The sequence below is a fragment of the Sebastes fasciatus genome, chromosome 3, assembly GCF_043250625.1.
Source record: "Sebastes fasciatus isolate fSebFas1 chromosome 3, fSebFas1.pri, whole genome shotgun sequence".
NCBI classification, from domain to species: domain Eukaryota; kingdom Metazoa; phylum Chordata; class Actinopteri; order Perciformes; family Sebastidae; genus Sebastes; species Sebastes fasciatus.
The window spans coordinates 24,282,310-24,306,688 of record NC_133797.1 but is presented as its reverse complement, the minus strand read 5'-3'; the positions used below and the strand labels follow the sequence as shown (position 1 = coordinate 24,306,688).

The window sequence follows — 24,379 nt, the reverse complement described above, 5'->3', positions numbered from 1 at the left end:
CTGGTTATTCCAACAACATATTTGGCTCATACAAGGACATTACTACTCATATTATTACACTATTATTCATAAGGTACTTTCAAACGGCTCTCAACATATAAAGCTGACAACAGATGCCGTCTTACAAAAACAAATCTTTACATTGTTTTCCTTCTAAAGAGGGGCATGCCAGAAAAAGTTTCAGAACCATAATTTGTTATCAAAAATAAACTCCCAACAATGACAGTATACTATTATCCTGCGGCATGTTCATGACAACCCAATGCATGAAGCAGCATATACAGTATTTGTGTATGAAGATATAAAAATAGTTCTGACTAAAAAATACAAGCATATATAAAGTAATTCAATGCAGAGTCTAAAATATATTTAAGTACAAACTTCTTGTTTTATTTTGCCAAGAAAGCAGTAAAAACTTTTCCTTTGTAACACACCAATGTATACTGTGATCTGTAGAGTCAAAATATATGATAAAATCAACTCTGGTCAAAGGTCAAGTTTAAGTGAATCACATTTAAAGACACAGAAACAAATATTATCAACAATGATTCACAATATTATAATTTATTTTCTTTAATACTATAGTACAATACATGTATTAAACAACAGAACTGACTGTACACCATATACATGTGATACTATCATATTGTTTGAACAATCACTTCAGTCACTTGAGATATTTTATTTCACACAACTGTAATAGATTTACTTTTCCAGTTTATACCCTCTCAGACTATTGTGAATTCCCAGGGGACATTATTGATTTTTTACCACTATCGGCTGTTGTTTTGGTCTACCCAACGGTTTTGTTTGAGGTTTTGGCTTCTTGTCGTGAATCTTCAGATGCGCTTGATAACCTTGAGAGTAATAGAAGCACTTGCCACATTTCTCACAAGTATACGGTTTCTCCCCGGTGTGAACTCGCAGGTGAACTTTCAAATCGCATGCTTTGGAGTAACTTTTACCGCAGATTGAGCAGAGGTGAGGCCGCTCTCCGGTGTGAGTCTTGAGGTGCACGTTGAGGTGGGAAGATTGTGAAAATGCCCTCCCGCACTGATCACAATGGAAATTCTTCTCTCCAGTGTGTGTCAACTCGTGTTTTTTAAGCGAATCTGCTGTGACGCAACTCTTCCCGCACTCTGAACAGAGGAAAGGTGAATCTCCTGAGTGTATGCGCTTATGTATTTTAAAATAATATTCATTTTTGAATGTCTTGCCACAGTCAGGACACGCGTAAGGCTTTTTGTGGCTCTCTCGGTGTAACTCCAGCTGTTGTTTCTGAGGGAAGTCCATGCCACATTTTCCACACACATGAACTGTTAGAGATTCTTTAGGCGGACTCTTCTCTTGAACTAATGTCCAATTTGGTAACTCGCCTGTGAGAAAACAGAGACATTTATAGTTATGTATTGTAAACGCAGTCACACCAGCATTTAAAAGAATTTTAATTATTAAGTTAACATTACAAATAAAGACAAAAGAGCTTCTTGTTGCCTCTGACCTTTGTGAACTTTCATGTGTGTTTTGAGGTTTCCACTCTGGGTGAATCCTCTTCCACATATGAAGCACTTGAAAGGTCTTTTCCCTAAATGGATCATAAGGTGTCGTTGCAAAGCGGTGTTGCGAAGGAAAACTCTCCCACAGGTCGGACAGTCATAGTTCTTCTTAAGTCTGCGAGGCTCCTGGCATTGTTTTGGCTCCTCAAATGGCTTTTCCTGAGAGCTGCTGTGTTCAGGTTCTGGCTGTCTTAAAGTTTCTTCTAAAAAGAGAAAGAAAATAGAATTATCACCTTGCGGTTGTATTCCTCCGCCAACCAGTAAGTTTACATCCATGTCTGCCTAAAATGTCATCACTTCATCATTTTATCCTGTTAGACATTTGTGTGAAATTGTCATAATTAGTGTATGAATTCTTGAGTCAGGGTCAAAAACATGTTTTGTGAGGTCACAGAAACCTTGACCTTTGACCTCCAAAATCTAATCAGTTCATCCTTGAGTCCAAGTTGACGTTTGTGCTAAATTTGAAGAAATTCCCTCAAGGCGTTCCTGAGATATCACGTTCAATAGAAAGGGTCGGATGTACAGACGACAACCTGAAAACATAATGCCTCCGGCCACAGCTGTCGCCGGGGGGGGGAGGCATGAAAACATAAGGTAGAGTACATATGGTAATGTTTACTAAAGCCAAGTTTACCCTACATGACATTCAAAGTCGTCAGATTGCTGTACTGTTCACACTACAAAACTTGCTGTCTTGTAAGTTGTGGTTTTCACACTACATGACTGACCGGAGACAGGAGGTCACACACTACAAGATCTTTCACCGGGAGGAATCCCAGATGAGGTCTCCAAACTACATTATGTCACGAAAACACACAAGAAATACATTATAAATGACGTGAAACAGATGCGAGACACATTGCTGATGTTGTTGTTTGTTGGGTGGTTGCCACACTCTTTTTTTTACTATTTATTCCTCTAGGTGCAACAACAACTTTGCTCTGTGTTGCAAATGCAGCACATATAGTAAGTTCCTATTGTTACAGGCAACCCCTCCTCCTCCAGGTTTCCCCTCAACCCTGGTAGAATTTAAAACAACATGAAAGACCAAAGTCTTTATTATCTTGATTATAAATCTGTAAGAGTTGTATGTGTTCACAAAAAACATATTACTGTACCACTACGGTCAAACTCACCTGTAGGTGCTGTTCTGTGATCCTGGTCCTGTTGTGTTTCAGGTCTGAGTTCTTCATGGGGATTTACCTCCGGACCCGTCTTGTTGCTCAGGTGCATTGTCTCTGATGTGGTGTTGTGTGGGAGGAGTGTGGGGAGCCCGAGTTCAGAGGATGGTGTTACAGAGGAAGTCCCAGAAGGCCAGGAGGGCTGCTCCGCTGGACAGCTCTCTTTAAAGTGCTCCTGACCCTGTAATCATGAGAGGTTTTAAATTATCACCACGTGTATAATTATAGGGTTTCATTTATTGTTGTGGTATTTGCACTCAACATATATAGAAAACAAACAGATGCCATCTTAAAAAAATAAATCTGCTTAGAAACATTAGTATTATATATTGATTATGCCACTGATACATAATGCAAGGCACAATCAAACGTGAGGATGCAGATGTTTGGTATCAAAGACTGGATTTACAGCACCACCTATTGACAGTTTACAGTAACTTCCACCCAATTCAGTCACTTTCTTACATTAAGTGAGGCCAAGTGTTTTGTCCACTTTAACTTGGAGGTCGAGGTATCACTTACCGCCGTGCCCCTGAGGAGGGCACTGAAATCAATGCTTGCTCCTGCTGGATCACCATAGGCCTGGTGGTGGCCCTCTGCTGCGCTCCAGTGGGATGTAGTTGGGTTTTTGTCCGACAGGTTGAATGCTGTATGATGACCACCGTTCCAGGCAGATGTCTGGAAAATATAAAACAATAATGAATGTGATGTGAACAGGCAGAAAGTCAATTTTAACATCTACAGGTTGTAATTTCTCTGACCTGACTGTGGTTCTCTGCAGCATGATTTTCTTGGTTGCCAAGGTGATGCTGGGGCCTATTTCCTGTATAAACAAATGACTCACATTCATTATATCATAGCCATTGGTCAAGGGACAAAACAATACCTCAGTAATGCTTTTAAAGGTTGTGATTTTTATAATACAACTTACAGAGCTCATCTTAAGCAAATATTTAAACACAGTCCGCACTTGTCTTGAGTTATATTGTAATTAAGACTGTCAATCGATTAAAATATTTAATCGAGCCATTTGAGCCACCTAAAAAAATCAGTAACAGTTTAAGTGTACGCTATGTAGCTCACAGAACATGGAAGTTTCTGGTCTACCGCTGCATCGATCGGTTAGTTTGTTTGTGTTATTGTGTGACTTTCGGATCTGAACTAACGTGGCGTCTACACAGCAGTACATTGCTTAGCTTCCGTGCCGGTGTTCCTGTCTGCTTCTCCAAACTGGGAGTTACTGTATGTAACGTTAATACACTGACTATATGGATGTATATATATTGTATATGTAGCAGTGTCATCACGCAGAAACCTACGTCAGGTCACGTGGGAAAATGTTTTTAGAAGAGCTTGGGTTTGGGCTTTGACCAAAATGTGCAGGAACACCACTGGGAAGCTACAGAATGATATAACAACCTCCAAAAAAACCTTTAAATGTTCACGTTGTGAAGTGCATGGTCATGGATGATACATTTAATCAACACACCTACCGAGGTCTGGAGGCTCCCTGGTCAGATCTTCTCCATCTGAATCAGGTGGAGCTCTCTGGGGGATCTTCTTCCTGGTCCTCCCCAGCTGTCTGGGTCTGCCCAGCTGCCTGGTTGGCCCCATGGGTTTGGCACTGTGAGTCTTCTTATGGCTGTTGTAGCCTTGCCTGTAGTAGAAACTCTTCCCACACTCGTCACACTGGTACGGCTTCTCTCCCGTATGAACTCTGAGGTGAACTTTAAGCTCTTCAGCTCTCACATAACATTTGCCACAGATGGAGCAGAGGTGAGGCCTCTCTCCAGAGTGCGTCGCATGGTGCGCTCTCAGAGTAGAGTCCTGCTTGAACCTTTTTCCACATATAACGCAGGGGAAAGGTTTCTCTCCTGTGTGATCTCGCATGTGGTTCTCAAGTCCCTTTGAGGTCTGGAAACCTTTATCACACTGGGAGCACCGGTGGAGATTCAGACCCTGGTGACCAGCTTTGTGTTCTTCTAATTTCTGGACATTCATGAATCTTTTGCCACACTGCGTGCAGGAAAACGGTTTCTTTGATTCATGGACTTGTTTCAAGTGTTCTTCTAAAAGTTGTTTCTCTGAAAATTGTGTCCAACACAAATGACAGAAGCAGATTTCCACCGATGATTGAGCCTCTTCAGGTTGAGGGGAACTTTTCTCTAACGCCGCCATGTTGGTGAATTTCCCTATTGGAAGAAAAACAAAATGAAGTTAATCAACCTTAAAGGAACTGTATGTACGTTTTTACGCTTATAAACGTTTTTAATCATTCTTTATTGACAATGTGTGAACAGGTTGTAAACTGTGACTTTCTTGACTTACAAAATTATCTTTTAAATTGACAAACATCATATGTGTGATTCATGGCGCAATTCAAACGGGATCAAAAAAATATTTGTCTTTTGCCGTTGACTATCATACATATTTTTTTTTTTTAAATAAGGTCCCATGGGGTCCACCGGAAGGGGAGGGACTTCGCCTCTCTATATGTGAAAAATGTCCCCTTCTCACAGTGACTTTATCGCCAGTTCTTCCCTACTATCTCTCTCCACGGTTGAACTCTGCCTCACTTCACACAGACTTTGGGGCATTCACAACCACCCCCAGATTCACCCTCTTTCACCTGAAGCCATCTGACTTACACCAGATAGACGCTCCTGGACATTACAGACTTAAACACCTCTATTCCAACTATCATCTGGTGTGAAATGCATCTGGCGCAAAATCACTGATTCACCAAACTGATGTGCTGAAGGAATGAGATTGTGGTGGAAATAAACAAGTGCTGGAAAAACAGCTGCCTGTCAAAAAGAGACAATCACAGCAAGAAACTGAAACTTAACATTAAAAAGGTCAAGACAAATACTGGAGAGTTCAGTGGTCTCACCTTTATGAATCTTCTGGTGTGTTTTGAGGTTTCCAATCTGAGAGAAACCTCTTTCACACAAAGTGCACTGGTACGGTTTCTTTCCCGAGTGAATAATAAGGTGCCTTCTCAGAGAGGCACTAGTAGGAAACTGCTTTCCACATGTTGAACAAACGGGAGTCTTTGGAGCCCTTCGCTCTTCTTCAGGTCCCACTGCTGCTGCAGGTGCTGGATGGCAGACCCGCCGGTGGACTTTCAAGTTTCGGCTAACTTTAAATGTCTGTCCGCAGTCGTAGCACTTGTGAAGTGGGTGTTTGCTATGTTTCTCTCTCAGATGGCGGTCTCTGGCGTACACGCTCTGGAAACCTTTGCTGCATTCTGCACAGCTGACGAGCTCCTCAGACTCAGTTCTCGTCTGACGTTTCGTGGGTGTCGTTTTCGGAGAATGGTTACGTTCAGGTTTGGCGGGCATCGCCGTGTGTGTGTCACCAGGTAATGTAACATCAGCAGTCTTACCTGCATGAAACAAAGAGACTGGTAGGTGTACAGAACAACAACACCAAAAACGCTCTTTGATCTAAGTTTGAGGGATCCTTTGTGAAAATGAGTTGTCTCTGACGGACAACATTTTATTTTTGTCTTATATTTTCCTTTACCTCTTGTGTCTTGGCACCTACATTTCTGCAATGAAATGTGAGGTATTATTGTTAGGGCTGTCAAATTCATTTTAACGCCACTAAATTCTTTAACGCATTAACGCAACTTGCAATTTTTAGGTTGTAGCAGACTCTATTTTAAAGTGAAGAGTACTGGCATCATATGAAACTATAAAACCTAAGGAATCCATTGGTACCAACCATACATTTTGGTGAGGAAAAACTGTCATGGCCATTTTCAAAGGAGTCCCTTAGCCTCTGACCTCAAGATATGGGAATGAAAATGGGCTCTATGGGTACCCACGAGTCTCCCCTTTACAGACATGCCCACTTTATGATAATCACATGCCCTAAATCAACTTACCAGCAGACTTCCTCTCCAAATGTGCCATATCTGAGTCGATCGGCGTCCTGGCAGTGTCCAATCCACCCAAAGCTTCTGTAGTTTCCTCGGCTTCAGCAGACCATCCGTGTATGCCGAGGTGTTCCTTCAGCCTTCTTCCTTCTTCTTTGGTGTGGATTAAAATGTGTCTCTTCAGTCTGTTCAGGAACCTGAACGCTGTCCCACAATGGGAGCATGTATGAGCTTTGGCTCCAGAGTGGGTCCTCTGGTGTCGCTGCAGAGCTCTGCTGTTAGATAGTTTCTTACCACACACATGGCAGCAGCAACACCGGTCCATTCTCCTATCCAACTGTTAATCATCAGCTTGATGCACATTAGGAATGACTTCTAAAAAAAACAAGACATTTAGTTTTCAGAATGACATCACGTCTCGTCATTTAAAAGGACTGTTTGTAACTTTACACAAATAAATCTACCAGGTCGGTGTCCCATGCGCGCTCGCATATGCGCGCTCGCGTGTGGCTATGCTGTTCAGACCGCTCCTGCTTGCCTTCACTCACACAACGCACGCGTTCTCGCTCCACCTCACGTGCATGCGCGCACACTACACACTGCAGAAGACTTCGTAGCTCTGAGAATATCTAGTAAATGAACAGTGGACGTTTGTGCAGAAATAAATGCTGGAGCTCCTCCAGACCAACAGAGGTTTCCCGTGTCTTGTGAAGTGACGGAGCTCCGCAGCGAGAAACGTTATCGTCTACGACCGGGTGCCGGTGTCTTCCCTGTTCACTCCGGCCGCGGTCGGGCTGAAGCAGGAAAAGCCAACACTAGGATCAGCAGTGATTCATGGAGAGACCTTCGTCTGGTCAGCTAACATTACTGCCAAGCAGATGAATTATAGAGTGATATTGTGGTTTTAGCTGACGTGTGTCGCCTCACTGTTTTGAGCGATGCTCGTTCATGTCTATGTAGAGCGAGCGCAAGCCCGACGCTGACTTTCGTTGACTTAACGGCCACAGGTGTCGCTGTTGACAAGCATTTCTGAAGGTTACAAATAGTCCCTTTAACAACGAAACTATTTCCACTTACTAGAGTGGCCAGGATCCCATTCTAACGCTTCTCTATGTATACAGTACATCCATGGACCTTTCTCCCTCTAACGCCCCCTGATGCTGATTGGCTGGAACAGTGTTGTGAGCCACTTTGTTTCTGCACCAGCTGGAGTCAGTGATTCTAATCCAATACACTTTTTTTGTCAATTTCAGTGAATATCTCCAGTATGTTTTTTTGTGTGCACTGAAATTTCTTTTTCATAAACAGCCCTGGTTCTGTAAAATGTTCATAAACAGCCCTGGCTGTCTCTGTAAGTGGGAAAGTGACACAACACTCACACAAGATCACTGATGTATAAGGTTAATGAGAAAGGCAGTGGGAGGGTTAAATCTGGCACATGCTAACATTATATCAACACTGCACCTTTAAAGTGAAGTTAGTCCACCTCTGCAGACCAGACAGCCTGATACTTTAACACCTGACACTCACAGACCTCTAAACATGTTAAAGATGCATCTGTAGAGACTAGAGGCTAGCTAGGTTCAGGGTTGCCAGATATGAGGGCAGACATAAGGAATACAAGCTGTCAAATAGAGTTCCATACATAACAGCTGTCTGCTAACATCTCTAATAGCATTCATAAATCTGATTCCCACAATGATTAAAGGTTGAATTGTATTTGCACAGCGGCAGTAAACATGAAGAGTTAACGGTGCAGCTCCAGCTGACTGTCAAACAGCTGGCTGACGGATAGCTAGCATGTAGCACTAGCACGCAGCTGTTTATGGGCAGATTTATAACACTCACCTCCTTCATAGTGGCTTCAAATCACCATGTTAGCTTTAACTCACATCCCAGAAGCCCAATATCACCGCTGTGTGTGCACCACGTTGTCTCTCATGTCTTTGTATGAGAAGAGAGACTAGAACAACCTGCAGCTAGTAGAGGAGGAGGCTGGCTAGGGTTGCCAGATAAGAGGACAGAAATAAGCAATCCAAGCTGTCAAATAGAGTTCCAATAGTCTGCTATCACTAAAAACATTCAACTTCATTTAAATCTGATTACCACAAATATTAAAAGCTAAATATTTATATATGTTATAGATTTTATAAAATGGCCAGTACTCCCTCAGATATCGTGGTGTACAAATATGGAACACCAAAATACATGATATCAAGAAGAGCTCGTTATCCTAAAAACATCTTTTGATCTGTTTAGATACATTTTCTTTTCTTCTGTACTGTTTTTTGTATGTATTGCATTGTTTTTATTGGATTGTTTTCCACTGTTTGGTTATGTTTTTCTGCACATTTTGTGTACTTCTTGTTGTTTAACTTTTGTTGAATTTTTTAAATTATGTTAGTTTAGATCTTTCTTGCTTTTTTGTTATTATTTTTTTTTCTCATGGGGTCGGAGGGAGGTCCTTTGTATATAAGCCTGTGGCTTCTTGACCTCTCCTGACACATTTCTTTTTTTTTTCATTGACTGGATTTTGTGCAGTTTTATATATGTGCAAATAAATAAATAAAAAAATAAAATAAAAGGTGCATCCGTTTTTTCTTCGCAGCAACAAAATACTTTTAATTATAATACACACTGTGGGACTGCACTGATATGACATTTTTTGTCAAATATGAGTGTCTATAACTTATAGCTAGTTCTCCATCTATCTAGACAAAGACTCAAAACTAAAAAACAAATCTACAAAATAAATGATGACAAAGCCAACAGTTTTTCAGATCACCTGTGAGTATTCAAGGTGTAGACCAAGGTGAACACCATTTTATCTGGAGAATCAAACAGCTGGTTTGTCAATAAGAGAAGATGGGGTGGAAATTGCAGATGTGATGGGAGTGAATCCTTCTGTACTCAATTATTTTGTTTTGTACTTCATTTATATCAGTATTGTAAAGATTTGTTTTCACTTTGACAATGTAGTCTTTTTTTGAAACAGCTAATTGCATCCGCTGTAGTTAAATAAGGTAATACAAATATTTTCTGATTGCTCACTGCACACACCAGAAATAGCACTGTATTAAGCCATATTTTGGCAAAAATATGAGAATTTGTTTGAAATATACTCAGCTGCAGAACAACCATCTTTCAAGACTGGATGAGGGTTTGATACGAACACTTTTTTGGCTAGATTTAAAATTAGTTAGGCATCCATATATGATTGGTGGAGTTTTGGTGCAGTATGTTGTGCTACGATAAGCAGGTCACTAAGCTGATTGTGGAGAATCCGTATTACTGTAAAGATACATTATTTTGAATGAAGAAAAAAACAGACATATTTCTGAAAAATTTCTGTATTCCATCGACATGGATTTTAAAATAACAAGGATATTGTGCATATTTCTTTTAACATTAAGTATAAGTATTTGGCATGCATGATACAAAGGCACTCAAATTGTACAGATGGGCTACTAGGGATGAGTAAACATAAACACATGGGTACAAAACATGATTACAAGAAAGATGAAAAGGTAAGGTTCCAAATTATATTTGGCAACCCACACGACGCTGTAGCGCATATTTTCAGACACGGTAATCGTCTCTACTGTAGGTGGGAAGAATGGAAGGAAGAAGAGCAGGAAAGAAGCGCAATTTACTGTAATATCTTCAAACACAACAAAAAATTCATCAATAGATCGACTGTTAGATGTCCAGCATGGCCTGCTGCTTCGGTCTACCGAGCTGTCTAGTTGGGCCGATGCGTTTTCCAGCATGTGTGCGCTGATGCTGCCGCAGACCCTGACGGTAAATGAAGCTCTTCCCACACTCTCCACACTCGTAGGGTCTCTCTCCGGTGTGAAGCCTGTGGTGCACCTTCAGTTCCTCAGCTCTGGAGTAGCCTTTCCCACAGACACTACACATGAAAGGTCTCTCTTTAATGTGGGTCTGGTAATGTGCTGTTAGGTACGAGTTTATTCGAAACGTCTTCCCACAGATGAGACATGCAAACGGCCTCTCCCCGGTGTGCTGCATCTCATGCAGCTTGAGAGAGGAAGCCGTGTGGAAACCTCTGCCGCACTGGGAGCAGAGGAACGGTTTCTCCCCAGTATGGATGCGCTGGTGAATTTGTATGTAGCTTTCATTGATGAACCTCTTGCCACAGTCGGGACACGAGTAGGGCTTCGCCTTGATGTGGGTTTTCATATGTTCTTCCAGCTTTTCTTTGTCATTGAACTTTATGCCGCAGCGGCGGCAGATGAGAAGCTGCGACGCACTCTGCTCAACTGCTTCTGATTCACCAGCGGTTTCTGTGTGCGTGGTGATGTGGTGTGCTTGTAAAGCTGCATGATTCTCACATTCTTCGCCACATTCCAGGCAACGGAGGGATGATCTGATCCTGGACTCCCCTGGCAGAGTCTTCAAGTATTCGGAGAGTTCTGACGCTATGGGATTCACCTCGTCATCAAAATCCACAGCGCCCTTACGACCTTCACAGACACAAAGAGAGACATATCATGTTTTGCTATTCAAGTATAACACTCTTTGCATTGTTTAGGACTTCAGTTTTACTTCACTTATGGTTTACATTGAGCCAGGCAGGTATATATTACTGTACTGAAATCAATTTTGTTTTTCCAAGTTGACTTTGGCCCTGTTCAGACCTGGCATCAACACATTTATTTAGTTATTCCTTAAAGAACCAATGTGTAACATTTAGGGGGTGCATTGCTGCCTGCTGTCAGTGATGCGTCAGTGTTTTTGTTCCGGTGCTTTGCACGGAACTGACACCTGCCCGCCCACCCACTCGCTCTCATCCAGGGCTCTCTGAAGCTCTGTAGCCCACTGTCTCCTGGCAAAGGGGGGCGCTGTCGGAGGCATGGAGGTCCCCGGTAGACAATAACCTTATATTTTTATGTAAATAAAATTAATTTACAAACATGTTGGATATTACTACTGACATTCCTGTAATATCACATCGCAACGTCTGCTGTATCAGCCCTGTGTTTACTACGTGTTTATTTGCATATAGAGCGGGGAAGTGAGATCAGATCACAAGTGGTCACTGGAGACGCATTCTAATGCAAGGTGTGAACAGACGTACTTAAAGCTGTCCACTTGTGATCTGATCACCCAGGGCGCATGTCAATGCCAGGTCAGATTCTTCAAATATGATATGTATTGCTCTGCCTTCCTTTTCCATCACCATCACAGTTAGGTGATTTGGAGACAGGACAAGATTTGAAAAACTTTGTAGACAGCCATGCTGGTCTTTCTGCATTGCTCTGTGTACAATGATGCAGTAGGAAAAAGGCCAATTATTCGACTGGCAACTTGAGGCTTGAATTAGGGCCTCCTCGACTGATGAATCATTAATGTTTATTGGGCAGTCATGGTGTATATTGTTTCAAATGATAGTTTTTGAATGAATCTAGGCACACATACTGTACTGTAACAGCTCTCACCTAAGTGGACTTTGAAGTGTGTTTTGAGATTTCCCTTCTGGTTGAAACCCCGACCACAGATGGAGCAGCAGTAAGGTTTCTCTCCGGTGTGTATCAGCCCGTGCCTCTCTAGTTTGTAGGCATGAGGGAATTCTTTGCCACACACTGAGCAGTGGTACTCCATCTTTTCTTTGGGCTTCTTCAGGAGCTCAGGAGGGATTTCTATTGGAACACGGACCATCTTTCTGCCAGGGCGCTTTTTCCCTACGTGGGAACAGTGAGATTACAATGTTAGGCTGTTAATTCAATGCTTACAGCTAACCCTAACCCAGTTTATAGACTTATCAAAGCCCAATCACACACATACGTACCAACCATTTTCTGTGTTAATAGTCTTAATTTGCTTGTTGCAGTAACTCTTGTCAACTTGCTCCGTTCTTCAAGTATTCTTTTTTTCTTTTTAGGTGCTTAACACTCACTCACAAACTCAAACTTTGTCACATATAATAAAGGAAAATAATAACAGCAGCATTTTAGATCTGCAGATGTGGACATCAAAGAGTGTAGAAGCAAAAAGATGGAACTCTGGTGCTTTTTTGACAACAGCTGCTAGATGGCGCTGCGGTAACGCTGCTGCCAATTTGGACTGTAAATGCCAATGAGTCCATAGCCATGGATGTATAAAGAGACGTCTTTATGTTGATGTTGCAATGCATGTTACAGCGGCAGTTTATTCTTTTTCATAGCTGATGTTTCCTTTGTGTGCACGCACAAGTTTTAAGGTTTTAAATGAACAAATTAAAAAAGATTAATCATATGACTAACCCTCAGTGATAACAAATATTACAAAAACAATAAATAACATTTTCCCCATTTTTTTAGAAACACCTATGACCTAAATCAATCACTTTTGTAGATGGTACACATCGGCATGTCTTCCAGTAGGTGGAACAGGGTGGACTGGAACTGCAACTGGTGATGATCATCAGAGATGCTTTGTGTTCTTGTTCTGAAATCTATCTTGATGAGTGCTTCAGAGAACACTGGAAAAAGTCCAACATCTATACTTATAGGCAGGTGAACATTAAAATAATAGTTCCTGTCAACGATGTATCCACTGTATCCATCACAGCACCAGGTCTATTTAACTGTAAGCAGCCATGCAGAAGCACTTTAACTATGCCCTACATTACCAGTTAACACACTGGTGAAACTGAGCTAGCCATGGGGTTACATGGTATAGGATAACTTAAGACAATTCAAAACATAGCCACCCTTTCTTTCCTTTGGCAAACCAAAGATCATGGCCAAGGATTAGCTGCAGCTGCACAACCACACTGGATATAAATTCTTGGACCATTTTATTTGCACTTACCAGAAGAAACAGCAGATAGTTTGGTATCTTTCCTTCTTTTGTAAGGTCGCTTTGCTGGTAAAAGGAAAAAAAGGTTATTGCTTTAGTCTAAAACATAAAACTGATGTTAAACTGTCGTATGAAAATGGGTTGGGTATCGAGAACTGGTTCAAAATTAGATTCATATTTTTTGTGAATTTCTTAGGAAGTGTTTTTCTCAAATCAGCTCCTCAGTCTCTGAAAATAAAGTTTGTAGTGGACCTACTAATACTAAAAGAACTAGACATATTTTAGTTTTCTTGATCAAATAATATGCAATGAACCAGAATCAATGGATTCAGAGTCAACATAATCAAAACGATACCCAACCGTATATTTTCTTCTTCTTCTTACCAGCAACCCGGCGGACAGTTTTGGAGGTTAATTCTTCTGATTCCACGACGATTGGAACATTTCTCTTTCTTTGGGTTCGCCTTGACACTATAAGATAAAAAGACTTATTATAAGAAAATAATAACATGCAAAATGATCATTTCAGAAGCATGAACATACATTTAATGGACATGAAAATCACTCACTTCCTGGCTTTGCCTCGAGGTCTTCACCAGACAACACTGGAGCTTTTGTAATCTTTCTTCTGCCCCGTCGTTTTACTTTGTAACAAAAGAAAGGCAGCAGAATGTATTCCCATGTGGAAAGAAACAGTTATTATATCAACAATCCACCCAACTCTTATTATGACACCTCTGAATCCTCCACATGTGCTACTTAAAGGAACAGTGTGTAGCATTTAGGGGGATCTATTGGCAGAAATAGAATACTATATTAATAAGTATGTTTTCTTTAGTGTATAATCACCTGATAATAAGAATCATTGTGTTTTCGTTAGCTTAGAATGAGCCCTTCATATCTACATAGGGAGCGGGTCCTCTTAGCGGAGTCCACCATGTTGCACCGCCATGTTTCTACAGTAGCCCAGAACGAACAAACCAAACTCCTTTAACTTTTCCTTCTTGGGCCGGAGTCGATAATGTTGCTCGCTGCCATCACCGCCACTCTCTTGCTCTTGCTTCACCACTCACTTCTCACGTACACACTCTACGCAGTGGCTCTGCTCCAACTGGCTCTAAAGAGGGCCATTCATGTTACCGCCAGATCCTACACACTGGACCTTTAAGGTACAGTGTGTGTGTAGGATTTGGCGGCATCTAGTGGTGTGGTTCCAACAAACTGTGTACCCCTCGGCTCACTCCTCCCTTTCCAAAACCATGGTAACACCGTTCGCCTCGCTCAGAGGCCATCCTTCCCATAACAACACTACTTTAGGAGCAACGGAAGTCAGACGGCTGTACAGCGGTTTTGCACTCTGCGGCTCACGATACCACAGTTTCACTAGCGTGTCGGAGAACTACGGTGGCCTTCAGGTAACGTAAAAATGTGAAAGTCTCTCTCTGGAGCCAGTGTTTGGTTTATACGTTCTGGGCTACTGTAGAAACATGGTGGAGCGACATGGCGGACTGATTCTAAGTTAACAAAAACACAACAATTCTTAGTTTCAGGTGATTATACACTAATGAAAATATAGTTGTGAATATTAAATTCCATTTCTGTTAATACATCCTGAAATGCTTCACACTGTTCCTTTAAATCAATATTGAGAATGTGTATAATAATAATAATAATAAAGATCATCTCATCTCACCAGGACTTGCAGGAACTTCCTTCTCCGTGTCTGAGACGTCCAGCGACACCACTGTTATTTCTGGAACCTTCTTCTTTCTTCTGTGTCTCTTTCCTGGTAACATTGTGTGCAAAAGATAATGATGAGTCATAACTATTATTTACAACTTGTACGCTTTTCATTGTTCGTTTGACTTGCGTTTACCACGATATAAGGGCGAGACAGCTGCCATCTTTACTACTCTCTCTTTTTCCTCCCCTTCTTCCCTTTCTTCATCTTCCCCCACAGACACAACTTCCATGATGAGCGTTGGACTACCGCTGTCTCTCTGGTTTTGGCCTTGCAGCTGAGACTCGGACAGGACGACACCCTGTGATCATAATCATTAGAAACCATCAGAAACACACTGTCACCCAGGGAGGGTGTATACCATGTTTTTGTGTCTAAGTGACTAATGGGGACAACAATTTTTGAATTTAGTCCGGTATTGAGGGAGAACGCTGCAGTGATCATATCGGGCAATTGCGCACCGTCATAAACGTCCACTTAAAGTGTTTGTTTTTGCTACTGACAGGCTCAGATTGTTATCATAAGTGTCCAACAACATTATGGAAATGACCCTACAGAGAAATAAAGGTGGAAATGTGAGTGAGAGTGGGGAGAGGAGTGCCGGTGTTGTCAGAGTTTGTTGTGTTGGAGTACAGAAAGTGTAGCTTAGTGTTATCTAAAAGATTATCAGTGTCATGGCTGAATATTTATCTGATTTGCACAATGTGGGTGTGACACAAGATTTCACAATGAGACTTCTCACAGCGAGACACACACATTAACAAACAGACCGGATCAAGCAAATTGTTTCTCTGTAGTTTCTCCCATAATGTTGTCAGACACGTATAATAACAATCTGAGCCTGTCAATGGCAGAAACAAACACTTTTAGATATGCCCGATATGATCACAATGCAGCCCGTTTAGCAGCAGCCGGTTACAGCGTTATCCCTCAATACTGGACCAATTTCAAAAATTGTTGTCCCCATTAGTCACTTAGACACGAAAACATGGGGAAATAGGATCCAGGTTGAAAAATACCGAAGCAGGGTAAAGATAAAATGCATTTTTATAGTAGTAGTTATAGAATATAATCCAAACTATTCTGTGGCAGTCAAGTCATTTTTCCTTTTTGCCTATTTATCTACCCTACAGTGAGACCATAGACTGTATATAAGAAGTGGACGTAGTCACTGACCAACGAAAACACGGACAACTCCCAGACCGGACAACGTCATGGTAGCGACCTGTCAATCACAAGGTATTTCTTGTCTCATTTGTGGTCTGATAAACAGAAAATTCATCTAAATTGGTTTAATTTAAACTGGGTTGAAAAACCATGGTAATGATGGTTGCCATGGTAATGAATTACGTCTGACTATTCACCACACCCCCATTCTCTGTTTGAGAAAGAACGTTAACCAAAGCACAGGAAGTAAAACTGGCTTTAAGTTGGGCATACACTGTACGATTTTAGAAATGTTGTTGAGTAATTCCTACTCCTACTGTACGAGTACATCGTTCGCGATGTAAATCCAAAGCTCATGATTTATGTGCTCACACTGTACAATCTGTTAGCCGCTGCGGACCATTTTGGCTGTTAACAGTTGTCAATAAAGATTCGTCTGAAAGCTCCCTGGCAGGTAAAGCTTGTTTGCTGGCAGAGGTCTGTGCGGGTCACAATTCTAGCAAGGCAGAAACGTGCTGCCTTGATCATCTGTTCCATCCTGTCTATTGAAACATCTAAAGACAAGAGGCGCCGGCGTATATGGACTTGCAAGTGACTAGGAAGACGTGGACAGTATGGCTTGTCCATTTTGCAGAGAGAACTGGAAGCAAGCTAGCTACGTTTTACTTTATCTGTATCTTGATAGCTACGGTCTGATTACTGTAAAAAAAAAAAAAAATAGAAAAAAGGCACTGACGGGAGGAAATGGCTCGAGGCTCTGCTTCAACTGTGCGAGAGAATGTGAAGTTAATCGGTCCTCGGTCCCCCCTGCACACTGCACGGCAAAAAACGCCCAATAAAGCTGAAATTTGGTCCGACTCTAAAATGAGTCGGGCGGCTCAAAATTCGGGCCAAGAAACTATACACAAACTATAAAATCATACAGTGCATGCCCAGCTTTAGCAGATTTCAACCCTCCTTCATCCCCAAACAAAGCACTACTTTTAGCAGGCACCCTCTGCATGGACATCAGTCAAAAATAAAATTTGGGGAACACCTGTGACAGTTCATTTAACAAGTGGATTATAATTCTGGTGTACAATAATACCCTTTGATTTCCAAGACATTTTCATATAGTCATTTCTAGCTTTCCATTTTCTCAAATTGGAGAAGTTGCATTGCAAAATTCCATTTCCGTCCGGTTTTGCATGTTAAATCAACTTTATTGTCATTCTGGAGCTTATATATGTGGTACTGTTCAATTATATTATATTATATATAATCAGAGGTTTCAAGAGACTTGAAGGGGCCAGACCTTATATCTGCCTTTGTATCGCAAAATTGATAAATTGTGTCTTAAGACAAATTACCTTGCTAGGCTGAGGACTTTCTCTGCAATCAGAGCCTCTGTCAGGACTGTCTCCTGTAAAAAACAAGACAGTTAGCTCAGCTTCAGGAGATACCGGACATGACAACTGATATTCAAAACTGTAGTTAATGCATTCAGGCCTAACATAAATGGCTGCATTCTACATTAAAAATAAAGGCAGTACTAATGTTGTGAGTTATGAATAAACTGCAAACGTGAACAAATGATGAACAGAACAGAAAACAAAATAACTAAGGCTCTGTACAATGGAGTTTTCATGAATTCAAAAGGGTCTTGTTTTGGAAATACTTAAATATATGTGGTTGCCAAACGGCTACTTAAAATGTGCTTTACCAAAATAAACTCATGTGGGAAACTGAAACAACAAGCCGTGCTGTTATGAATCACTTACCTGCATCCCATTCAACCACTTCTCCGTCAGAGTTGATTAAACCACTAATTTCTTCATCTTGTTCCTCTTGTTCCGCCTCCTCCTCCTCCTCCTCCTCCCCTGCCTGCAGTCTGACAGTCAAATGTAGCGTTTGGTCCTCTAAGTTTGCAGATGTCATCTTGAGTCCATGAGACATCAGGGCCGCACGTTCAGGTGAATCCTGAATACAGAACACAGTGTGAAAACAAGGCATTCATTTTCTGCAGAGAAGTAGTGACACCCGATTTGGACATTTTCTCTCATTTGGCTGGAATGCATAGAGATAAAAAAAAAAAAAAATCTCAAACCCAACTTTGTTTGATACTTAAATTAAACTACAATTTGCAGTTTTATTATTTCATAAAAAGGGCCTCATGCAAGAACATTTTCGGATTCTTATCCTAAACCTCTCTTACTTTTTCACTGTGAGGATTGTTCGTACAAGTCGGATTCACCAAATTCTCTTAACAGTCAAAAACATTAATGGAGGAGCCCCAAGTCCCTGAGATGTGATCAGTATTATAATCAATGTTCCTGAAATTGCCATGAAAAGCTACCTGTTCCGCTCCATTTGTGGACAATTTGGAGTCTGAAACCAGCAGACGAAAGCATAACACATTTAGCAATGTCAGTAGTGGTATTAGAGGTTGTCTAGAATATTTTCTAAACATTTATTTAACAAATAAGCAAGCTGATGTTGACCATATGAAACCACTAATACATGAGAGAGATTATTCTTTTTGTATTACTAATGTTTGCATAATGTTATATCACAAATTTCTACCAAAAAATATATATAAATGTACATACTGTTTGGTAAGGTGCTGATCTTTTGGTCTCTTCTGCTTCTGTTGTGAAAGATGTGCTTTGACTGTAACCCTCATCCCCTGCATGTGTTCTCTGATGGGATTTCATGCTCCCTTTATGGCTGGGTGTCGTCTCGCTTACAGGGCAGGAGAAGGGTTTCTCTCTTGTGTTATTGCACTGATGCACAGTCACATTTCCACGTATACAGGAAATCTTAGGTTTCTTATCCGAGTCCATGAGCATGTGTCTCTGCCGCCCCTCTCTGGCAGAGGAGCTCTGCCCGTAGAGAGCGGGGTCTGCAGACTCCTCCGAACATCTCTCCACCAAATACACTCCCTGCTGTCTCTTTACTTCGTATGAAATGGAGCTCTCCAGGTCGGGATGACAAGAGTGCATGGAAGTATCCTCCTTTTCTCCCTCCGAGCTGAAGCTCTCATCTGTGTTTAACATTACAAACCAAAACAACAATGTGAAAAACCATGATCGAGTAATTTCTGTGTATGTCATCTAGTAAATTGATGCGGATATTTAAGATTTTCCACTCACGATTTTCACTCACAGTCCAGCCTTCCTCTTCCTCTTTGATAATTACTTGAATCTCCGGTGTCTCACAATTATAGTCGGGGCTTGCTGGTGCTTTTTTTGAATCATGACATGGCGAATTCTGGTCATCGTAGTTTTCATTTAGACTCAGTGACAATGGATCTTGGAGTTCAGGATCCTATTAAGACATAAAGACAGAGAAACACTCAGTGATTAATGAATGCAAGGCATACAGTAACAAACCTCAGAAACCTTTAAGTTTACTGCAGCTGTAATTAAGGGAAAATACTATACAATAATACAAGATTCCTCCGGCAGAAATAATTCTGAAAGCTGTTTAAACACATTTTGCATTCATTTTCTGAATATACAAATACAGTGAAAATAAAACCAAACTTTTCTGAACTTCATCAGACATCCATCAATCCAGTTTTTTTTTTTTTACTGTAAATCAAAATATGTATTAATTAAAACAATACCAAAACATTCAGACGACTTGTAAAAATTACATTAATTATCAGCAAACTGGATTTAGTAAAGTAAATACTATTTGAAACACTAAATACTATTTACAAGCATGCAGAAACACTACTAATAGACTGTAATGTAAGCTGTTCTCAGTTCCTTTTAAGTAAAATTAGATATATCACCATGTAAAAGTGAAAAATATACTTAAAGTATCAAAAGTATAGAGGGCAAAATTACAGTTATATATTACATGATTAGATTATTATCGGTGCATTTATATATTTGCATCATTTTAAATGTTGCAGCTAGTCAAGGTGGAGCTGTTAATTACTTTATATAATGTTGGATAGTTTAATCTATAATTATGCATCATATTTTATAAAAGTATAATAGGTTTTGGATGTAAAATCTGAATCTGCAAAGTATGCAGTTAAGGGTACAACAGATATGTTTTATAGAAATAAAAAAGTAACATTACATGTAAATACTCCAGGAAAGTACAAGTACCATCAAATTGTACTGAGTGTTGAGCAAATGTACCCCTCCACTGCAGAACAAAGATTTCTAAATTCTGTATACACCGATCAGCCATGACATTAGGTCAGCATGGGCCCCCTGACCGGTCTGCGGCTACGCAGCCCCATATGCAACAAACTGTGATGCACTGTGTGTTCGGACACCTTGGTTTGAGAAAAGGTCAGGTTGGTGTTTGGGCCCATAAAATGCTTCATAAATTTTATTAAATCCCATTATTGAGTAATTATTTTTCGTCAACACATCACTGGGTGCAAGCTGCCCAGCCTGCAAGAGCTGTACACCCAGCGGTGCCTCAGGAAGTCCCTGAGGGTCATTAAGGACAACACACACCCTCACAACAGCCTGTTCTCCCTCCTGCCCTCTGGTAGAAGATACAGGACCCCCTGGACTCTCTACAGCACACTGAGGAACAGTTTCTTCCCCCGGGCCATCAGACTTTTAAATAGATAATTCATACGACACCTTCTCACACAAAAAGTACCTCAATCATATATCTTATACTGTATATGTTCTTAATGTATATGTTCTTAATATCCCTTGTACAAAGTATTTATTATATATGTACATTCATACTTCCTGATATGTATATGTTCTTAATATGCCTGTTTATGTTCTTAATGTATATGTTCTTAATATGCCTTGTACAAAGTATTTCCTTTTATAATTGTAATATAACTTATTATTTTTAATGGAGCTTCCCAGCAAAAAGCATTTCACACGATTGTACTTGTATGTGACAATAAACATCTTGAATCAACATGGGTAATAACACTATATTTATATAAATATATCTATATATATATATATATATTTATATATCTATATATATATATATATATATATTTATTTATATATATATATATATATATTTATTTATATATATATATATATCTATATCTATATATATATATATAGATATAGATATATATATATATTTATATATATATATATATCTATATATATATATATAGATATATATATATATATATATATATGCAATGTTTGATATATATATTTATCAAACATTGCATATATATAAATAAATATATATCAAAAATTGCACTGCAAATTTCAACATAAATCCCAAATTTCATTGCTGGACTTAAAAATGCCTGTATAGTTGCAGAAACACATATTTATATAAGAAATGAGGCGTTTTGTGCACCACTTTGACAATAATGTTACAGCAGTCAATACAGTAAATAAACTTATGTTATGCATAATATATGTTTTGTGACGCTAGCCAGCATTATCATTGACACAGTGAGTTATGTATGATGTTTTCTTCACCAACTCTTGGGACATCTAACACAAGCCTGAGAGTCAGAAGAAGTGCATCAATCATCTCCCTGGATAACTTCGATCTGTTACTGAATGATCGTTTAATAACAAACGTCACCAGCTAACCAGCTAGCACACAAGCTATTCTGACTAAATGAGAAGCTATTGATTAATTTAGGAGCGACACGAGGTTAATATATAAACCAATGTTTACCTCAGTCGATCCACACAGAACAGTTACTTCTGACTCATCTGATAGCAGGTTAACCAGCTGCATCCACCATCCACCTATACTAGCTAGTTACCTACAGCAGTGAAGCTACATCCAGCAAAGAGGCAGTTAGCTGCACCATAACAGCAGAGAAGTTGTCTACGTTACCTCAAACATAATGCGATGTGGTCGCCGGGTTTGAAGGATGTCATAAGAAAGCCAGGGTGAAGAGTGAGTGAAGCTACGCTGCTGCGTCAGTGAGGATGACAGCAGCCTGTCATCAACTAGCCTGCTGCTGTCTGGACTAGCCTGCTGCTCGCTGGTTGCGACACCACTTCTTCTTCGTGTGTTTTTTTGTAACAGAGGTTGTCATCCGTGGTGGTGGCAGGTCGGAGTCTGGAAGGCTCATACTGACACCTACTGGATGGTACTGAGTATGACATGTAAATATATATATATAATATAAATTTGTATTTATATTTTGTTTAACCCTCCTATTGTCTTCCCGTCGACCGTGCAACTTTTGGTCTGGTTTGACGGTTTATATAAAACATACACTATAAATTATCACCTAATTCTGTCTTACACTTTTTTTTTTTAGCCAACCTCGTTCCAACTCATTACCACAAAGTTTTACACTTTTTTTGGGGGGGGGGGATTTATGGTTAATAAACATTATTTCCATGAAATTACACCGAATTTGAGTAAAAAAAACAACTTAAATTTTTTATTATTTTTTACTATCAGTGGAACATAATATTGATGGATTATCACAGATGGGTATATGTCAAAGTTTAGTCAGAATATAATAAATATTATAATATAAAAAACATTTTCAATGGCAGCACATAATGACACCTTTTTAAGCCAACTTCATTCCAACTCATTACCACAAGTTTTACATTACTTTTTTCTGTAATTCATGGTCAATAAACTTCATTTACATGAAATTATACCTCCTTTTTGAGTATATGAACCCCCCCCAAGAAATTATGAATTACTTTCATCCATGTTATTTTGGGGCAATCAGATGAAAGAAACCCATGTTTGTGATGTGATGAAGTTTGAAAACGGGTCAAATTTGACCCGAGGACAACAGGAAGGTTAACTGCAATGTCTTTCTATTTTATCTTAACTTTACTTTACTTATCTGTATATACTGTAAAAAAAAAAAAAAAATAGGTAAAGTTTAACTTAAAAATACCAAAAGAAATGTGATTTTGATTGTATAAATTATAAACAGTTAAAGGGACTGTTTGTAAGAATCAGAAATTGGTTGTAACAGCGACAGAATTGCCAAATTGTGATGGCTAGACAACTGGGTCAGAGCATCTCCAAAACTGCAGCTCTTGTGGGATGTTCCCGGTCTGCAGTGGTCAGGACCTACCAAAAGAGGTCCAAGGAAGGAAAACCAGTGAACCGGCGACAGGGTCAGACCCAAGGCTCATTGATGCACGTGGGGAGCGAAGGCTGGCCCGTGTTGTCTGATCTAATAGAAGAGCTACTGTAGCTCAAATAACTGAAAAAGTTAATGCTGGTTCTGATAAAAAGGTGTCCGAACACACAGTACAAACACAGTTTGTTGCGTATGGGGCTGCGTATAGCTGCAGACCGGTCAGGGTGCCCATGCTGTCCTAATGTCATGGCTGATCGTGTATACTGTATATACTGTACAGGATATATATACATATATATACATATATATGTATATATATGTATATATATAAAAATCACACAAGTCAAAGTAAAATTATAATCTAAGGCAGGTATAGTGCAGTTAACTGAATGTAAACAGAAAGTAGTATGTATATGCATGATGAGAAGTAATATAGAGGTGTAAACAGGAATGTAGTATGTAATAATGAGAAGTACTAAATATATATATATATATATATACATATATATACATATACAGAGGTGTAGACAGGAATGTAGTAAAAAGTATATACAAGTATAGTAAAAGTACAAGTACAGTAGAAGTACATAAAAGTAAAGTGACAATGGTAAAGTGAAAAAGTCAACATTCACCCATTCACATACACATTCATAAACTGATGGTAGAGGCTGCCATAGAAGGTGGTCAATGTGGGGCTAATTTTGCTGCTGGGAAGCTTGTGAGTTTTGAATTATTAATCTGAATCTGCAGAATAATTAAAGTAGATATGTGTAGTAGTCAAAATAAATGTTGTGTGAATGGAGTAAAAAGTGCAATATTGACCTCCAAAATGTAGTGGAGTAGAAGAATAAAGATAGGATAAGATAATATATGCCTTTATTAGTCCCACAGTGGGGACATTTGTAGTGTACAGCAGCAAAGGGGATAGTGCAAAAACAAGATGCATCAGTAAAAACAAAAAGCAAGATACAACACAGTAAAAAAAAAAAAAAAAAGAAGCAAAACAAAGGTAGACAGACATATAAA

The 24,379-nt window shown here is 39.8% G+C and overlaps 2 protein-coding genes across 6 annotated transcripts; both read right to left on the bottom strand.

Moving 5' to 3' along the window:
• Positions 1 to 364: 364 nt before the first annotated feature.
• On the bottom strand, positions 365 to 8,646 carry LOC141764477 (uncharacterized). 5 transcript variants are annotated; one of them, XM_074629749.1, is made up of 10 exons: positions 8,472 to 8,646; positions 7,701 to 7,844; positions 6,633 to 6,960; positions 5,634 to 6,128; positions 4,234 to 4,932; positions 3,502 to 3,563; positions 3,263 to 3,418; positions 2,696 to 2,921; positions 1,502 to 1,759; positions 365 to 1,376 (listed from the first exon to the last, which is right to left on the bottom strand). In XM_074629749.1, the coding sequence occupies exons 3-10, from the start codon at positions 6,946 to 6,948 to the stop codon at positions 757 to 759; spliced, it is 2,832 nt and encodes a 943-aa protein (XP_074485850.1). In that variant the 5' UTR covers positions 6,949 to 6,960; positions 7,701 to 7,844; positions 8,472 to 8,646; the 3' UTR covers positions 365 to 756. The 5 variants fall into 5 exon arrangements, with proteins under 5 accessions (XP_074485850.1, XP_074485847.1, XP_074485849.1 ...); XM_074629746.1 differs by lacking the exon at positions 7,701 to 7,844 and having other exon boundaries at positions 6,633 to 6,998; XM_074629748.1 differs by lacking the exon at positions 7,701 to 7,844 and having other exon boundaries at positions 6,633 to 6,995.
• A 1,311-nt stretch (positions 8,647 to 9,957) lies between these two features.
• LOC141764499 (uncharacterized) lies at positions 9,958 to 22,292 on the bottom strand. Its single transcript, XM_074629788.1, has 12 exons — positions 22,126 to 22,292; positions 19,464 to 19,638; positions 18,921 to 19,354; positions 18,093 to 18,291; positions 17,682 to 17,734; positions 15,301 to 15,466; positions 15,118 to 15,210; positions 13,994 to 14,068; positions 13,809 to 13,895; positions 13,437 to 13,490; positions 12,083 to 12,325; positions 9,958 to 11,107 (listed from the first exon to the last, which is right to left on the bottom strand). Exons 1-12 carry the CDS (start codon positions 22,132 to 22,134, stop codon positions 10,323 to 10,325), a joined length of 2,373 nt encoding a protein of 790 aa, XP_074485889.1. The 5' UTR covers positions 22,135 to 22,292; the 3' UTR covers positions 9,958 to 10,322.
• Positions 22,293 to 24,379: the final 2,087 nt, after the last annotated feature.